At 53.8% G+C, this 16,744-nt stretch overlaps 5 protein-coding genes across 5 annotated transcripts; 2 read left to right on the top strand and 3 right to left on the bottom strand.

Moving 5' to 3' along the window:
* Positions 1 to 700: 700 nt before the first annotated feature.
* J4E83_003570 (uncharacterized protein) lies at positions 701 to 1,573 on the bottom strand (the record flags this gene model as incomplete). Its single annotated transcript, XM_049330505.1, has 1 exon — positions 701 to 1,573. The coding sequence occupies one exon, from the start codon at positions 1,571 to 1,573 to the stop codon at positions 701 to 703; it is 873 nt and encodes a 290-aa protein (XP_049191001.1).
* Positions 1,574 to 3,372: 1,799 nt separating this feature from the next.
* J4E83_003569 (uncharacterized protein) lies at positions 3,373 to 4,052 on the bottom strand (the record flags this gene model as incomplete). The annotated part of the gene is made up of 2 exons (XM_049330504.1): positions 3,373 to 3,822; positions 3,900 to 4,052. 2 exons carry the CDS (start codon positions 4,050 to 4,052, stop codon positions 3,373 to 3,375), a joined length of 603 nt encoding a protein of 200 aa, XP_049191000.1.
* Positions 4,053 to 5,228: 1,176 nt separating this feature from the next.
* On the bottom strand, positions 5,229 to 6,290 carry J4E83_003568 (uncharacterized protein; the record flags this gene model as incomplete). The annotated part of the gene is made up of 1 exon (XM_049330503.1): positions 5,229 to 6,290. The coding sequence occupies one exon, from the start codon at positions 6,288 to 6,290 to the stop codon at positions 5,229 to 5,231; it is 1,062 nt and encodes a 353-aa protein (XP_049190999.1).
* Positions 6,291 to 7,061: 771 nt separating this feature from the next.
* J4E83_003567 (uncharacterized protein) lies at positions 7,062 to 8,488 on the top strand (the record flags this gene model as incomplete). Its single annotated transcript, XM_049330502.1, has 3 exons — positions 7,062 to 7,586; positions 7,634 to 7,822; positions 7,868 to 8,488. 3 exons carry the CDS (start codon positions 7,062 to 7,064, stop codon positions 8,486 to 8,488), a joined length of 1,335 nt encoding a protein of 444 aa, XP_049190998.1.
* A 5,815-nt stretch (positions 8,489 to 14,303) lies between these two features.
* Positions 14,304 to 15,698, top strand: J4E83_003566 (uncharacterized protein; the record flags this gene model as incomplete). The annotated part of the gene is made up of 2 exons (XM_049330501.1): positions 14,304 to 14,308; positions 15,143 to 15,698. 2 exons carry the CDS (start codon positions 14,304 to 14,306, stop codon positions 15,696 to 15,698), a joined length of 561 nt encoding a protein of 186 aa, XP_049190997.1.
* Positions 15,699 to 16,744: the final 1,046 nt, after the last annotated feature.

Genomic DNA, 16,744 nt, shown 5'->3' with positions numbered 1-16,744 from the left:
TCGGTATGCTTGGGATCCTCAGAGACATGTCGGGGCAAGAGCGCAAAGAACTGGCCAATATGCCAGTAGACGGGGCGACGGTGGCGACTACGGGGGAGATGCACCGAGGGGGAAATCGGTTCATGGACAAGATGCAGGAGTTGAGAGAACGTCTTCATGAGACATGGTTGATTTGTGGCATGCATTTGTATGGTTTTAGTGAGGAATTGTTTTGGTGGGGTCGTGGGAATGAGGAGGCGAGTGATGATGGAAGTGATGATGGGAGTGATGGCGAGCACGGTTCCGAGGATGAGTATGGTACGCCACCTTATTGGGAGGATCCCACTGAGTAGGAGCATGGAGCATATAGCACACCTAAAGTGGATGTACGTGCGGAGATTATGCCATGGGGAAAGAAAGAGGCGTCAGCTAGCTAACGACGAAGGCGAAGTTACTAATAGTGTTTTATGGAACGGAACATGCATGAAAGCGCGTTGTGAGATACCACGAACCCATCCTGAACGTTCAAAACCAACACTTTGAGTAAGATGCAAGGGTGCGAGCTGTAGGGATGTATGTGTGTGTGTTCGGAGGACAGGACGAGAACGTCACGCACAAACATCCCTACAGCTCGCATCCCTGCATCGCACTCAGACTCCACTCGCCATGCAGCCCTCACTCCCGCAGCCCGTTCTTTCAAAGGTACTCTACCACCCACACCCTAAAAAGCATCCTCATACATCGCCTCCATTTCTTCCTCAGGATCAAATTCATGGCCATCCGAAACGTCGTCCGGCCATATCGTCAGCGGCCGCGTGAAGGGAGCGAAGCTGATCTCAAAGCCCGCCTCTAGTAAATCCCGCTTTTTCAACTCAAGGAACTTGTCATAAAACGACCCTCTGGGACATCCAGACTCGCCTTTTGCAGCTGTAACTGTGGCTCCATCTACTGGCATTTTGCACACCTCTTCGCGCTGTGCATACGTCAAGGAGCATACAACGTCTGCCATGCTGGGGGCGACTGTGCCCGCATCTTCGATGTTGATACGCTCCGCGACTGCGGCCCGCAATTTCTTGTCCGGGATCTGGACTATCAAGACGAGCAACTTTCTCACCGCATCCAAAGCGTTTTTCTTGGTGCCGAGAGACGAGAATTCGTGTGCTCGACCGCAAATTCTGGTCACGTTGTCGAAGAACGTCGACTGGATTTTGTCGGATAAAAAAGGGATCGCTGCCGGTGTTGTGGGACCGTCGCCTTTGCTAGGGATGGTTTTGTCAAGCTGTTTGATGTCGTATTGGAAGTCAACGACTGTGTTCTTCTCCTTTTCCAAGTAGGCGTCGTAGGCTTCGTTGATTCTGGCTGCGACTGCGGGGTCCTCAACTGCTAGCTTATTGAGGAGGCGTTGGCTGAAGGGACTGGTATACTTGTTGTTGTCAGGTGCTAAATCAAGGGCCTCTGTTTTCTTGGAGATTTCGAAATATGTAACAGGTGGCTCTGCTTTTGAGGGCGGATCTGCATTTGATGTGGTAGTAGGCGGTTGGGAGGGTACGGTGTCGGCGCTGTCTGCACGAGGGCGCTTGAGAGGTGGTTCCATGCTGATGGTGTCTTATGGATAGATGTTGGAAATGATGAGTGCTGCAATTTGCGCAGGGAAGAGGAAGATGGACGGCGTTGTCGCGCAAGAGCCAGGATTTACGCGTTGCGAGACGGTCCGAAATGACGTGCGTAGGGGGCTTGGGGTTTGGGGATTAGGCTTGGACGCGATTGGGAGCAGTGTTGCTTTTGCGGAGCATCCGCCGTATGGATCTTGAACCTCGTCCAGATATAAGGTGATTATTCCATTGCTCCTCTTATGTATTGCAGGCCATGCCACAAAGAAAATTTCATGTAGCGCGTATACAGATCGTGCCTGCCCAAAGTCCTGTTACGCGTTGACCAACGCACAGACCCTTTCGTCACATCCCTTGAACATCGCTACTGCGATATGGCTACTTCCGCACGTAGCATCATCTCACAACAAAGTAAGGTTATCAAGGGTCTTTTATTCGAAAGAACCCAATATGCGAACGTTCTTCGTTGAATACAGGACTATCTCGCGATCCAATTTCCAATCCCTACGCTTACCCACTTCACCAACCCATCTCAACTCATTTTAAACCATCCATACACCAAATATCTCATGCGTCGCGACCTTGTGATGAGAACACTTCAAGTCCAGCGCTACCTCCACTCTCGGTGCATGCCATACACATTGCACCCGCTGAAAAGCTCACTCCCCTCTTTATCCAAGGCGACCAAGGATCCTCGTCTTCTTTCTCTCCATCACTATCTCCATCTTCATCTCCATCTCCCTCTTCTCTATCACTCCCTCCATTCTCATCATTCTCCACCTCCGAAGATCCACCCACATCCTCAAGAAAAGCATTGTCAAGATCGCCGTTCGCAACATCTTCAACAACATCCCCAGCATCGTCTTCGTTTCCGTTTCCGTCTCCATGCCCGTCTTCATACTCCTCCCCATCATCCTCATCCATCTCCTCATCCCCATCCCCAAACTCATAGCCCTCTTCCATCATCCTCGACATGCCCGCCACATGATCAATAATCAAAGCAGCACGCACTCGTTCCTCCACAGACAACCAAGTAGCATCATTGAGCGCGCATCTGACTTCCTCAGCCGTCTGTTGAAGTTGCTTGAACACCGACGCTAACAGTTTTTGGCGTTTCCGGCATGGATCGTTGTGGTCGTTGATGCTGGAGGTACTGCGGCGGCGCTTGAGAGGGCGGTGTTGCATGGCTGTGGAGGGATTTGAAGGATTGGGTGATAGGTGAGATTGTTGAAGTTGATGGAGGGGCGTGTATGCGCATTGGAAGGGGAACTCTTGACTTTGGGGTAGTGTGCATAGTGTATTACAAGTACATGCCATCACGTCCCTGTCTACCAGAGTTGTGATGGCATCCTCACTTTTGGTTGAACGGTCGACCCAAACTCATCTCGCACGTCGATATCCACACCAACAACAAGCCAATCTCGATGATAATCCTTCATTTGATTACTCAAAATATCTAATAATGCTTCTTTGTATATGGGTTCGTCTCTATCGTGTATATAATGCATAATGGCGTCTAATATGCAGTGAAAAGGGTATCTGCGCCTCTCCCATGCTTTTGATAACGCCGTTGAAGTGCACTTTTTGCAGTGAAAAAAAAGGAAGGATCCCACCCAGGTATGAAGAACGCTTGAATGGTGTTGAAACGGCAGAGTCGAGATGGATGGGAAAAGATCGAGCGGAGTGGACCGAAAGACCGTTGTGGTGATGTTGGATGGAAAATTCGCAGCGCTTACGAGTCGGACTGTCAACTCGAGATGTTGCGGATTATTGTTCTTGGTCCTTATATCTTGGCCTGGCGAAGGATCCGGCTGTCCTGCTGCGCTTGCTGTAGCGCCAAGATCTCTCTTTGCTCCTGGAACACCTGACGCGCGCGCTCAAGCACCATCTCGAAGCCCTCCTTGCCCTTGGCAGCGTTTTGCTGGAAGCGTTCAACAGTGAACTGCTCGATGCTGTTCTTGATTTTCTGCCAGCCACCGCACAGCGCGGTAATCTCGGCGCGCTGGGTAAAGGCGGTCTTATCGGGTGATGAGGCGACGGGGTGGTATATGCAGGTCTCGCGCACGTTGAGGAGGTCGGACCATGTCATGTTCATGGAGCAGAGGGTGAGCTTCTTGGCAACGGGGTCGACGTAGGAGGTCTCGTAGACCATGGAGGTGTCCTGGCCGCCGAGAATGGTTTGTATCCATTTGGGTGTGGATTGCTGGCATGTGATGAGACGTTCGGTGCGGAGCTGCAGTGTGTTAGTTTTCTGCTCGGTGAGGCTGGTGGGGCGCGCCGAATTGACATGTGAAAGAAGGAGTCACTTACAATTCCTGTCGCTGGGTCGACGGAGCGGCTTAATGTGTCGACGGCGATGACATGGGGTGTCTTCTCGTTCCAGGGACCGTATTTGCGCCAGTTACTGGTCGAGACCTCTTCCCATGTGTAGTCGAAGTCGACTGTCTGCTGGAAGTACTTCATCGTGTGGTCGTGTGCGCTGTCGTGTGGGTCGGGTAATGTTCGTTGTCGCTTCGATGTGACGTGTTCGCAGTGATTCGGACCCGGGAATCCGATGGTATGTATTGATGAGCTGTGATAGCCGTAGTGTGGAGTTGAGGTGGGTTGTGAAATGTGAAGGGTGCAAAAGGTTTGGAGACGGGTGGGCAGAGGCCGAAAAGCAGGCCGTGCGCTGGCGATAAACGATCGTCGGGGAAAGCGGGAAGTGCTCAACGCTTTTCACCGCTCGTGCCCTGTATCTTTGTTTCTTGTTTCTCCGCAAAGTCGTGCCGATTAAAGTGCGGTGTACGGAGTTGGAGACAGATGCGTTGTCAAAAGATCAAAAAGCAAGAAAGTCGCGATGTTCTGGTTCGTTGGTAGGAAAGCAATGTGAAACGAGTGCACGAGAGCCTTCTATCCGACCTCACGTCTTGCGGATCTACAAAATCTTTGCCACGGACAGCCGCCTTTCCACTTTTCCGGCCAATCACAGCCGAGACGCTGACAGCCGCGGGTACGAGTCGTGTGCCATTCTCAGCGGCGTCTGGCCCAGTCATCCCGACTCTCCCCGTATGACGTCTCGACCCGAATTGGCCAGGTCTCGTTGGTGGACTTCTTCTAGACTTGACGCAGGGCGTGGAGTACCTGAAGCTTGCACCGAAGATCTAGCTGCGCATTTGGCTCGCGCAACAAGCTAACAATCAGGGTCTTCCGGCTGTCGTGTGCGCAAGGCGGTTATTGGCTTGGGACTGTGATCCACGACGTGTGTAGTGGGATGGAAGTCCTCGGTTATGCGTGTCTACAGTGCTTTGACGATAGCATCACACATCAATGACGAATAGAATTCATGATAATTACTTCAATTTTCTACGTTTGCTGCAATGAGCAAACATTGAGATGATCCAGATGCAAACGAGTGAAGGCCCCAAGGCTGCGATTCAAACAAACACAAAACGTATTGCAAGAAAAGAGCAACTTATTGTCGTCTTTCGACGGCTAATCATGTATTTTCATGATTCATCTAACCAAGTGTATCGTTGGTATCATAACTTTTGTATGAAAGCGCCAGAACGCCAACCATGCATATGCAAAGTGTAAGCAACTTTCGTTGCATCATGTGATACACTCAACTGAGTGTCCATGTCGTTCCATCGTAACCATCTACAACTCCAAAGCCTTCTTCGCCATTGCGAGCGCACCGTCGAACGTTTTGTTTCCTCCAATGAAACCAGCGGCGTGCACGAAGACACAGCCCGGAATACCAGAGACCTGGTCGAGCTGCTCGTCGCGCACACCCTTCCATGCATCGGGCAGGTCCTTGCGATTCTCGAAGCCACCGTTCTCCTTGCTGACGGCACGGATGCGCCACTTGCCCTCGGGCTTGTCTTCGGGGAAGAGGACATAGAGAACCTGAGGGGCAACACCTTGTGGCTGTTGTGCTTCCTTCTCGAAGTTATAGAGGTGGTCGGCCCACGGCATGCCTTCGGGAAGGACCAGGATGCGTCCCTGAGGATCGTACTGGAGACGGGCGTCGTAGGCCTGCTTGACCTGGTGACGAGCGGGGAGCCACGATCGGGCGCGGTCGAGGAGTTCCCAGCGGAACTGCTCGCCTACGAAGCGAGATGCGTTGGTGAAGCGGAAGTCCTCATCAGCCTGCTTGGCCTCTGGGGTCTTGGTCTCGTCTGCGGTCGGCGACTTGTTGCCATAGTTGTAGCGGTTCACTACGCTGGCGATGCTGAAGCCGCGATCCTCAAACTTCTTCTCAAGCCCCGCCTTCTCTAGGTCCTTGGGCGCAAGAACATTGATGCCGTTGTCGTTGGCGTCGAAAGCCTCAATGAAGTCAGTGTAGATCTTCTCGTACAGAAGATCACGGTCGGCGCCTTCCAGACCAGTCACAGCGGTGATGATGTCTTTTCCGTAGTGCATGTAGACGAGACCAGCGGAGGAGAGCTTGGTGGTGTGGCCGGGGAAGACGACCTCGAAGCCGCGCTGGTGGTGATCATAGCGCTTCTTGTCGTCCTCGTACTCGCCGCCTACGTCGACAACGGTGTGGCATTCGGCGAGGACGGCGGGGTCACGGGTGCGGATCAGCTGGGCGTCGCGGTAGGTGGGTAGCTCCTTCAGCATGGAGACGGCAAGGGCCTCGTCGGCGTGGAAGTGGCCATTGTGCGTGCCAATGACAGGCACGTCTGTCTTGAGCTTCTTGGTGGGGCTTTCGGCCATGGTGCGGGTGAAGTTTGCAGAGTAGCTGGCAAAGTAGTTTGGTGTGGGCGGCTTGTATGTGTTCCAGGCGATTCGCGAGGGTCTGGCAAACAAAGGTCGTAGTTTGAACATGCAATTGCTGCTAGTAGAAGTTTCGCATAAGAAGACGGTCCCGCGGCGGGCACTGGGCTTGGCAAGACCCGCGGGCGCTAGTAGGTGGGATACGCAAAAGCAAGCACGGCAAGCTCGTCACAGTCGGAGGCAGCAAGAGCAGGGCAGGAGGATTCAAGACACTGTCTGACGGCAGACGCAGGACGGCCAGGCCTAGACTCGCGCCGTCGCCATCATCATCGTGCGCTGTTCCCCGAGTGCGCACGCGAGCACGCATCCATCCGTAGCCCCAAGTCGTGCCTACTCGCACAGAGCAGCTTCAATATCGTATCGATAGCAATACCAAAGTCTCTCCTGCACCGCTCCTCGCCCTGCAGCCTGCTCCCCGCCGAGCGACCTCACCCCCAGCCGCCGGCCAGCCCAAGCCCAGTGCAGCCCGCTCCGCGACGCTCGAGCATTGCACTTAGCGAGATTGACACGTGAAGATAATCGATAGCCAGGCCGTTGCTCGCGAATCTTCAACCACGTCTCCCGCACGCCCACTCCCCCTCGAGTGACTCCCACCAGCTTCTCCCGCGCTGCCTGCGCGTCCATCGCGCCTCAATCCCCTCGCACCTCCCCCGCCGCCCCGCTCAGACGCCACGCTCGTCGCTGCACGAGCTTGGCGACGCCGGCGTCCGCATGTGGGCTACAGCATCGCGGGTAGTCTCGTCGACAACCTTCCTCGGCGCCATCATCTTCACCATACCCCTCGCCTTCGACATTGGCGGCCGCACCTGTGGCCTCGCCTTCTCCCTCTCCCTCAGCGCCTACTACTTCGTCTACTCGATACTGCGCCTGGCCACGCCAGACTCTTCGCGCTTCAGATGGTTTCTGTGTAATGTAATAGCTTGGGCGCAGTGGCTGGCCATACCCACCCTCTTGATCTGGAGCCTCAACAAGTTCTCCATCGATGCCGACGCCAATTCGGGCTGGGTGGAACGCACCTTTGGCGGCAAGCGAGCCGACTTTGAGAGCGTTCAGGAATGGATCTTTGGGAGTGAAGGACTGCTGCAGAGTGCATCGATAGGGGCCTGGGACAAGACTCTGCGATACAGCACACCCGTCTTCCAGATCGCCGAGGGCTTCTGCAGTCTTCTGGTCATTCAAGCCGCAGGCCAGATTACCAAATGGGTTGTAAACAAGGAACGTGGTGACAGCTGGATGGTACGACTTTTCTCTCTGTGCTTGGAACAATATACTGACATCCCCAGATCGGCCTTCTCATCACCTCCGCGTCCATCATCTCGACATCCGTTTACTTCCTCTGGCGCATCACTACCTTTCCCGAGATCAGCAACGTCGACGCCATCCTGATCGGTGTCGCTATCACAACTGCCATTTTCCTCGGCGGATGGGGTATCGTCAGTGCTAGGGGCAACCCGGTCGAATCTTCGCTTTTGGTGCGTCGGCCTTTAGCAACTGCGTTTCTTTGCTAATACTTGCAGTTCGCCTATGTTACTCTCTGCATCTACCAGATCTTCACCGACTACCAGCCATCGCCAGGCTCGCTCGCCGAGTCGAGCGCTCCTTCAGATCCCGCTCTTCCACCATTGCCACCTATCATCATGGCTTCGTACACAACACTTCTGCATGCGCTAGGCTCTCTGCCTACCATTGCTCACACCGGCTTCAACCTCATGGTCGGTGCCGTTATGACCATTACACCATCCGTTATCATCTCCCTCGCCTACCGCGTCTTCGTCATGTACGCCGCGGCGCGTATCATTCCTGCCATCAGAGAAAGTGGCGCTCGAGCACTGTCGCAAGAACCAAGTCTAGACGATGACGACGAGACCTCCAAAATCCTAGGCTTCCTAACCTGGTTCAGCCCCAGCATCATCATCGCCGTCTACACCAGTCTGCTGATGCAGCACTTTGCCAGCGGAAACGGCGGCGACGGAAGCGCCGTTACAGGCGAGTGGTGGACGAACCAAGGTGGTGATGCCGGCGGCAACTTCTGGAGATGGATTAATCTTGGCATCACAATGGGTCTCTACGCCATTGAATTGAAGATCTCAAACGCAGATGACGACGGCCGGTTAACAAGCCACTGGAAGACGGACTAGAGTTTGCATTTACATGGCGGAACCAGCAAACCAACCCAATCAGGGTACATGGAGCGAAGAAGGGGGAGAGCAGAAACGAGGAGAGCAGCAGCAGACACCAAAGCTGCGACATCAAGGAATGAGGTCAGCCATGCCAAAGAGCATGTGTACCCAGAATCAAGCACACACACACACACAAGGATGACAAGTGTGCAAAGACAGATAGAGAGAACGAATGGCAGGATCGGAGGGCTTTCACTTCTCGTTTTGTTCTTTTAACCCCCGAAGCAAGCAAACAAGAGCGCGCATTTTTCTGATACCCCCCAAATTTGGATCTTTGTGGGAAACCTTTTTGTAAGACGGTTGTGTATATTATGTGGGTTGGTGGGAAAGACAGTGAGATAGGGAGGAAGGAAAGGGAAGGAGAGAGGAGTAAATAGCATCGAATGGCATATTGACTAAGAATTTTGAGTGGAGAGTTGATTTGTGTATTTGTGATTTCGAGTTTTGTGATGAGAAGTACGGAAGTACGCGAAGATGTTGAAGTAGTTTGTCTGAGTTGAGACTTGTTGCTCGGCTGATCTGGCATGCATGATGAAAGCAACAGGAGTAAAGTACTACAAGATGCTGCCGATGTGTGTCTGCATTAAACTTAAGCTGGGTGAGAAGCAGATGGTATGTTAATGGAGGAGAACCTATGGGAGAAGAGAGTACGATCATAACTTAATCGGTTCTGGAACAGCATGAAGTGTTTGACCAACTTTCCCGTTATGGAACCAAAGCGACGGTCATTGTTGAGGTAGCGAGCGTTTGAGCCTTACCACTGGGATTCGTCCAAGACTACTGTTGGGAGTAGAGCATAGCCATGTCCGAAAGACCTAGATTCTAGTTTGATGGCAGTAAATTTCTTGGGTAATCAAGTCGAGTGTCATTCTTCATAGACGCGCGAGGAAGTGCCATGGGGCGACAAGATGATGTACACCTAGCATATGAGTAATGCGTATCAGAGAGTTTCGGGTGCCAGTCTAAAGCAGTTGGCGATTCAAAGTACGTTGTTAAAGCGATATGAAAAGCCTGATCACAGGGTGTCGATGGTGAACTTCCGCATGACCTTTTTAGGAGAATTCTTCGAACCATCTGACTAATGGTGTGGTGTTCCCGAAAATCAATCGGCCCTGACATTGAAGAACGGATTACTTAGCCTCCGAATACCGTTGCGTTCTATATTAAGCTACGCCGTTAGTGTTATCCAGGATGTACACAGTTAGCTGCAACACGGCATATACTAATTGCCTATCTGATGATCGTCTCCACACCTCCCAAGTGTCCGGTGACAATACTCTGTCTTTGGCGGTGTGACGAGTAATGGCGTGTCATATTTGGGTACCAACAGATGTTGGGAACCTGCATCGCGTCTGTATCGTACGTCTATCGCATCTGTAATCAGATTTCGGACCGACTCTCTCATGTTAGGATATCCCTTGAAGTCAGCATATGCTAAACAGTGAACACGCAGCTTTGAACCCTTCGCTGAGGACGGAAACCCTATCCCAAGAATTCCAACCCCAAGTGACATTTCGGATGCTCGGTATGACGGCGACACCAACGATCAATACCCGGAACGTAGAATGGTAGAATCGGACGTCCTCCCTATTTGATTGGACGATCGATACGCGGGTGAGATCTCACATTATGCGGATCCGTCACACCGCGTGTCGCCAGAGTGAGGATGTCGGTTCAAAGCGGCCGGCAGTTGTCTACGCATCTTGTGAAACCTTAAGCGCTTCGGTAAGCGCTGACTCGCCCACGTCAAGCAGCGCATAGAGACTATGACGTTTTATCGTAGTCGAAGCTGGTCGGGTGATTGATGTTTCAATAATCCTCCTTCTTGGTGTCAGAATGGCATTGTCCAAATCGAGTAGGCAAGGTGAATGCTAAAGTGTGCTCGGCTCCAAAGTGCATCACCGCATGTCCCGACAGCTTGGTAAATGCGGCACGGACAGGGCGTAAATAACCCCTTACATATGTCGATAGGCTTTGCTTATCCGGGAGCCTGGCGTGCTGTTCAGCTGCCGGGCGTAAACATTGGAAGGGCTCGTTTGGCTGCAAAAGGGCGGACTTCGGAGTAATCGTCGTGTACTAGCGCGCGATCCTGCAATCAGCATCCAGTACGTTACACCAGTTTGCTCCGAATCCGTTCGCTAGAAACGCAGTTTTCAGTAGTCGTTGTCTGATGCGAAAGTTGCGGAATCGGTTGAAGCGAACAGTCGGTACCATATTGTCGGGAAACGATGAGTTCACCAGTAGTTCCCTCGCCAGTACATCAAGATTCTTGATCGATCCCAACAACTCACGCCGGGGAGGTGCGTTGGTAATCCGTCTGCTTTATGCATCCTGCCAACGCCGCATACGTAATCGGAATTGCTCACGAACTGTGCCGCAGCCCGGCATGCTCGCATCCCGAGCTGCAAAGGCCAAATGGGTAGATTGCGCGAAGCACCGTTGCTGGACTACATGTCCAACGTGGCAATCGAGTATCGGTTTGTGGTTTGAAAATCTTAGTGTAGAAAGGTTGCTGGTGTCGTGAAGCTGTCAAGCTTGAGCATAGCACACTACACAAAAACTGGACCACATTCGACTCATGCCGCAACACTTTACCGAAGAGGAATCCTTCGGATCCTGTCGGTGAGGCCGTGTCTGGAGAACTGCCGGATCTCTTCGGCGAAAAGAGCGCGAGTACCGCGGTGAGGAGTCTTGAGCTGTTGCATGTTGTTAATGCTCGTGATGGGTTAGTGCGACCGTGGGTATTTGTTTTGGGACCCAGCGACGACGTCAACAGCAGGCGTGATCATGTGAGTTTGCATAACAGGTCCAGATGAATGCATAATCCGGTAAGGCATCATCGCAGTCAGGTTGGTCACGGAAGGTGGCGCTCCACAATCAATATGAATGGAGAATCGAGATTTGGCACGGAGGTGGGCGGCGTATGTAGACGTTGGTGACAAGCGCGCTGTTCCGCGCTTCCCGTCGCTACTCGAGTCATATAGCGGAAGGATGAGGCGAGGCTGAGAGAGAGCAGACGTCAGCTCCGTGAGCACCATGGCAAGGGCTGAGCCGTTCTTGGAATCCAGCGGATTGGAAATCCAGCGGGCGGCACAGCTGTGAGGACAATGCCGTACGGCCTGCGGCGCAGGTCCAGGTCTTTGTCTGATCGCTAGCGGGAACGGAACGCGCCGCGAGAACCAGCGAGACGGACTGATGGAATTGTGAACAAGCTGCGCACGCATAACACGCACCACATTTGCAGTGAGTTACAACGACAAGTCGCAGCCGACAAACGGCCGCGCTTAACGAGGCGTTATTTCGTGTGCAATGCGTGGCGAAACTGGTGAGGTGCTATTGGCTGACGCACCGGGGTTGCTCAGACGCATGACCGATCGTCGAGCAACGCGTGAGAGTCAGACAGTGCTCCGTACAGCATACAACGGGTAAGTTGCGCACCTGCCAATTAGCCGAGGACAGACATCGCGGCTCTTGACGTATGTAGTGGTGGAGGTTTGACCATATTGAGCGGGCGGGTTCCTGGCGAGCAAAGTTTGCACGCGAAGCGCCCATAGATGAAGGTGTACGAGACGGGCCGGGCAGCCAACCATGGAGGGTATCACGCAGCAGACAGTGGCACTCGCGACTTGGACATGGAGCGCAGCACAAGCATTAGGCCTATGGCAGTGCCGCAGCCGAGCATATTGATGATGCTAAGGGCATAGGACGGGTGGGCGTGGTGGGAAGGTGTGCGGCGTGGATCTGATAAATGAAACACGGCGAGACCCATGAGCGCCTTCTTGTTTGGTGCTGGCCTTGAAACCGGCGGAGGCAGGCACCCAGCAGGCCTCTGAGCAGGCGGTTAGGAGGAGGCAGTGCCGATGGGCCATGACGGCACCCCTTGATGGAAGCGCGCGGGAGGCCGGGCGATACGCAGCGCGTGGTGGTGAGGAGGGAGTGATTCGCAGCCGTCATCGCAGGCGTCGCGGGCGCCGTCAGGCGGGGGCTGCCACTGTTTTGTGTGCTCGCTATGTGTCGGGCAGGCTGCGGTGCCGCGGTCTGGTGAAGAGTTTGGTGGTGCGCGGGCGTGCAGCGCGGCTACTGCGTTTGGCGATGGAGCAGGTGGATAAGCTAAGGTTTGGGCAGCGCCAATAACAACGACACAGCACTTTAATGTGAGGTTTCCGCGTTGGCTTGCATCCTTCTAACGATTCCTGGTCGATCAACCTCGCATGCCAGCACGCCGGGAGCGCTGGTCGCACGCAGCCGTCTGTGCCATCCTGGAGGCCTCTCCGCCCACTCTACCCTCCTTCACACCCAGAAAACGGCTGTAGGGCTGTAGACGCGACTTTTCCGCCAAAAAAACGTGGCAGCGGCCAAAATGCAGGGTCTGTTATGTAGATAGTCGAAGGAACCGCGTCTGTGGTCCTTCTACGAGGTGTTCGGTGATGGTTCTGTGCCAGCCCGGGTGGGACAGATAAACGCGGGGGGCAGGGGCCGCCTGCAGCTCGGGCCAATGAGGAAGGGACGACATGGGTGGCCGCCCGGGATGTGTAGAGCCCATGTGTGCGCCAGCAGAAGGAGCGAACAGCCGCCCTCCGTTGAATCCTGTTGCTCATCCGTGGCCAGCGTCTGGCGTCGGGTCGCCCCTCCCACATTCGTCGCGCCATATACTGTCTTCCCGCCATATACAGCCCCCGCCGTGGAGAGGCGGCTTCGCTGGCATCGCATCGCCCGAACGACACCACGCCCGCGCTGCCAACCCCGGGATCCTCCCTCTACGCACACACTGACTCTGAAGAGCACAGACGACTCCCGGGCCACCAGTCGTCGAGTCCCGCACGGTGCCTGACCTGACCGTTGAACTCATCTTACTCCGAGTACGCTACAGTGTAACCACGACATCGTCCCCGGCATCACTCAAGATCGTCACTGCAAAGAATTCCACGACCCCAACGAGACACCAAGATTATGGTCGCTGGACACCCTCCCCATAGCCCGCCGTAGATTCGACTTGACTCCGTAGACTATCCAGCCTTGACCCCCAGCTCTGATATCCCGCCTTGGACATGTCGACCATACTGCATATGCCCGCCTTTAATTCCGCTCCCCATGGCCCTGCGTTTACTTCCGTCAATGGTCGATTGTCTCTGAGCCCGCCCGACGAGAAGAAGCCAGCCGTTGCCGCCAAACCTTCTGCCTGGAGTCCCGTCTCCCCAGATCTTGAGCCCAAACATCACTCCCGCTCCCCAGAGAGCGACACGAGTTCGTCCACTGTTGGCAGTGGAGATCGATCTCCTGATAGTTCAGACAAGACAAGGTCTTCTCCTGAACACCCAAATAAGAGAAGACGCTCCGGCTCCGAAGAAGACGCCTACGGCCAACACAGCCCTGATCAGAGGACCGCTGGCCCCAGGCAGCTTCCACTTCCATACCAGCCCTTGAACCGCAACACAACCATGAGCATGGAAGCCCCTCCACTACCGACTCTGCCTCCACTAGGTCGTCCAGACGCTGAACGACGCTGGCAAACCGAGCCCCGTGAATTGCCTCACGCAGCCCATCAGCATTTCCAACGCCATGAATCGCGTCCTATAGAGCACACCCGCACCAATGACATGTCTCCTGATTCGCAGTCTCTTAGCCGTGACATGATCGAAGAGACTGAGTTCACGCGGGCTGGTGTACAGGTCGAGCTCAAGAAGCGGAAACGGGTATGTACCCTGAGCCTAACCCCTGACCAATACTAACCTCCGCAGCAATTTGCCAACCGCACCAAGACTGGCTGTGGAACATGCCGTAGGAGGAAGAAGAAGTGCGACGAGGCCAAACCAGAATGTACGTTTGAAAAATGGCTTCCCGTTCTGACCAAGTCTGACCTCTAGCAGGCAACAACTGCACACGCGGTGGCTTTGTCTGTGAAGGCTATGCCAACAAAGTACCTTGGCCGAAGAATGGGCCCGCCAAACCACCTGCACTGATAGCCAAGGACAAGCTCGCTGCCTACCCTACGTGCCCAACTTGTCAAGAAACGCACACACCTCACTGCAGACCACCTCATAGCTCTGAAGTGTCATACACACCCTCTGAGATGCATTCAACCAACAGTATCGACCGCAAGTCATGGAAACCCTGGAGTGACTCTGCGCCTGCACCGCCACCAGTCCGAGCTGCCTACCAACCAGAGCCGCCGCCACCACCACCATCAGTACAGTACATGCAACCTGCGGTCAACCACTATGAAAGGCCTTCAAGCCTGGGCCATAGACCTGTACCTCAACAGCAACAGCAACCACACCACAGTTCTCGTGGTTATCACCATGCTCCGCCAAGCACGACTCATCTCGCTATCAACACTGCTGTTCCTACCACTATGTGAGTTTCTTCTTTCAGTTCAGAATCAACTGGGTTGTCAACAGCTCCTGGACACCGGATCGTGTCTATCACTTGTCTTTGAACTCAAACTGGGATGCACTCGCATTTCATCAGCTAACACGTTTCTAGGGCCGCCAAGCCTATCCAACAGCTGCATGTGGCACCACAGCATCCACCGCCTCCCCCACCACCAACATCCTTGCCACCTACGCGGTCACCGACACGCTACTCCTCGTCGTCTACATCGACCATGTACAGGTCCGAAAAAGACAAGATGCTTGCTGGAGAGCCATTCAACCCCTTTGACAAGGTCCTGATGAAAGAGCGTCATTTGAGCGCGCTAGCACAATCTTATTTCAACGGAAATATTAACCCCTCCAATTTTCTATCTAGCCAAACGGTCGACCACCTTTTCAAACAAATCCTGAACGCGGGCAAGAGAGGTGATGAAGCCAGACGAATCGAAACTCATATGGGTGACAACTGTCATGTTGCTGCGCCCTTTGCTTGCGATTATGGCTACCACCTGAGTTTCGGCGAAAACATTGTCATCGGCGCTGATTGTCGTTTTCATGACTCCGCGAGGATTGCCATTGGAAGGAACTGCAAGATTGGGGCCCGAGTTAGTATACAGACTCTGAAGACACCTACCGACACCAAATCTCTGAAGGGCAGCAACGGCACAGAGGTTGCGCAAGAGGTCCTTATCGGGGAGAACGTGTACATTGGTGATAACTGCATAATCGCGGCTGGCGTCCAGATCGGTCCCAATACCATAGTGAAGCCGGGTTCTGTTGTGTCAAAGGTAGGTTGATCACTCCCTTATCAGTTTGAGCGTGCCCATACTGACCTCGCTTAGCCTTTGCCCGCCAACTGCATCGTTTCCGGAAACCCCGCCACTATTGAGTCTCTGAACTGATCAGTGTAAGGATACCCTGCGTCCTGCCGTCTTTATAGACATTCCTTTGCACTGAGGAGATATGGGGGTTGAGTTAACCTATTTGATATGGGTCATGTATGTCATATTAAGCGCCACTGTGTGGTGCAGGAGTTTCGGTGTTTCTACAACTGGAGGATACCCATTGCTAAAATTTCTTGCTATTTATGGAAGGGAGAGAGGAACCAGTATATAGTGGTACGTTGAGCACGGGTGGTATCTGACTTGTATAGTCTCCTTGTATCTTGGTACCTTGCGCCTGCTGGACATGGCTCTAAAAGCTCAAAAACATAACATCTCCTACACGCGGTCGCTTCAATCCATAACTGCATTCCGTTGAACAGATGGGCTGAATTTGCCTGTTCGCGGGTAGACATGCATGGATACATCAATGTTCCATAACTGCGATTACCCCGCCATGACCTACTAGAGTGCATTGAGCCTAGCTCGGATCCTGGCCGTGAACAGAACTACACGTGCGCAGCATGGCCCGTGCACGGAATCTGAGCTTCAGGCCGGGAATCTCAAAATATCCGCGGCGAACAAGCCAGCGCCGCATCTCCAACGTAACAAACACCACGACCACAATGCCGCCCAAAGCGCCCCTCAATTGGGGTTTACTACCACCCTCCTTCCTCATACCTTCATCAGCGCGCTGCCTCCTCCAGCAAAATGCGCAACAAATCTCCTCAAGACCCGCCATCGCATACACATCGATCCGAACCATAAAATCTACCTTCGGTCCCAAACCCGACCGTTTCGCACATCACCCCGCGCGAGAAGCCCTCACCAGCACATCAACGGCAGCGCTCGAGCGAAAAGCCCACAGCACGCCCCTGCGAACCGGTCTCCTCGCTTTGAAAAAGGGCATGACATCCATCTACGAGCCTGAAACAGGGAAGCGGACAGCATGCACAGTTCTG

Source organism: Alternaria metachromatica (genome assembly GCF_023757995.1).
Source record: "Alternaria metachromatica strain BMP 0045 chromosome Unknown scaffold_5, whole genome shotgun sequence".
NCBI lineage: Eukaryota > Fungi > Ascomycota > Dothideomycetes > Pleosporales > Pleosporaceae > Alternaria > Alternaria metachromatica.
Note: the sequence above shows the minus strand (reverse complement) of the source record. Positions and strands in the feature narration are given on the sequence as shown.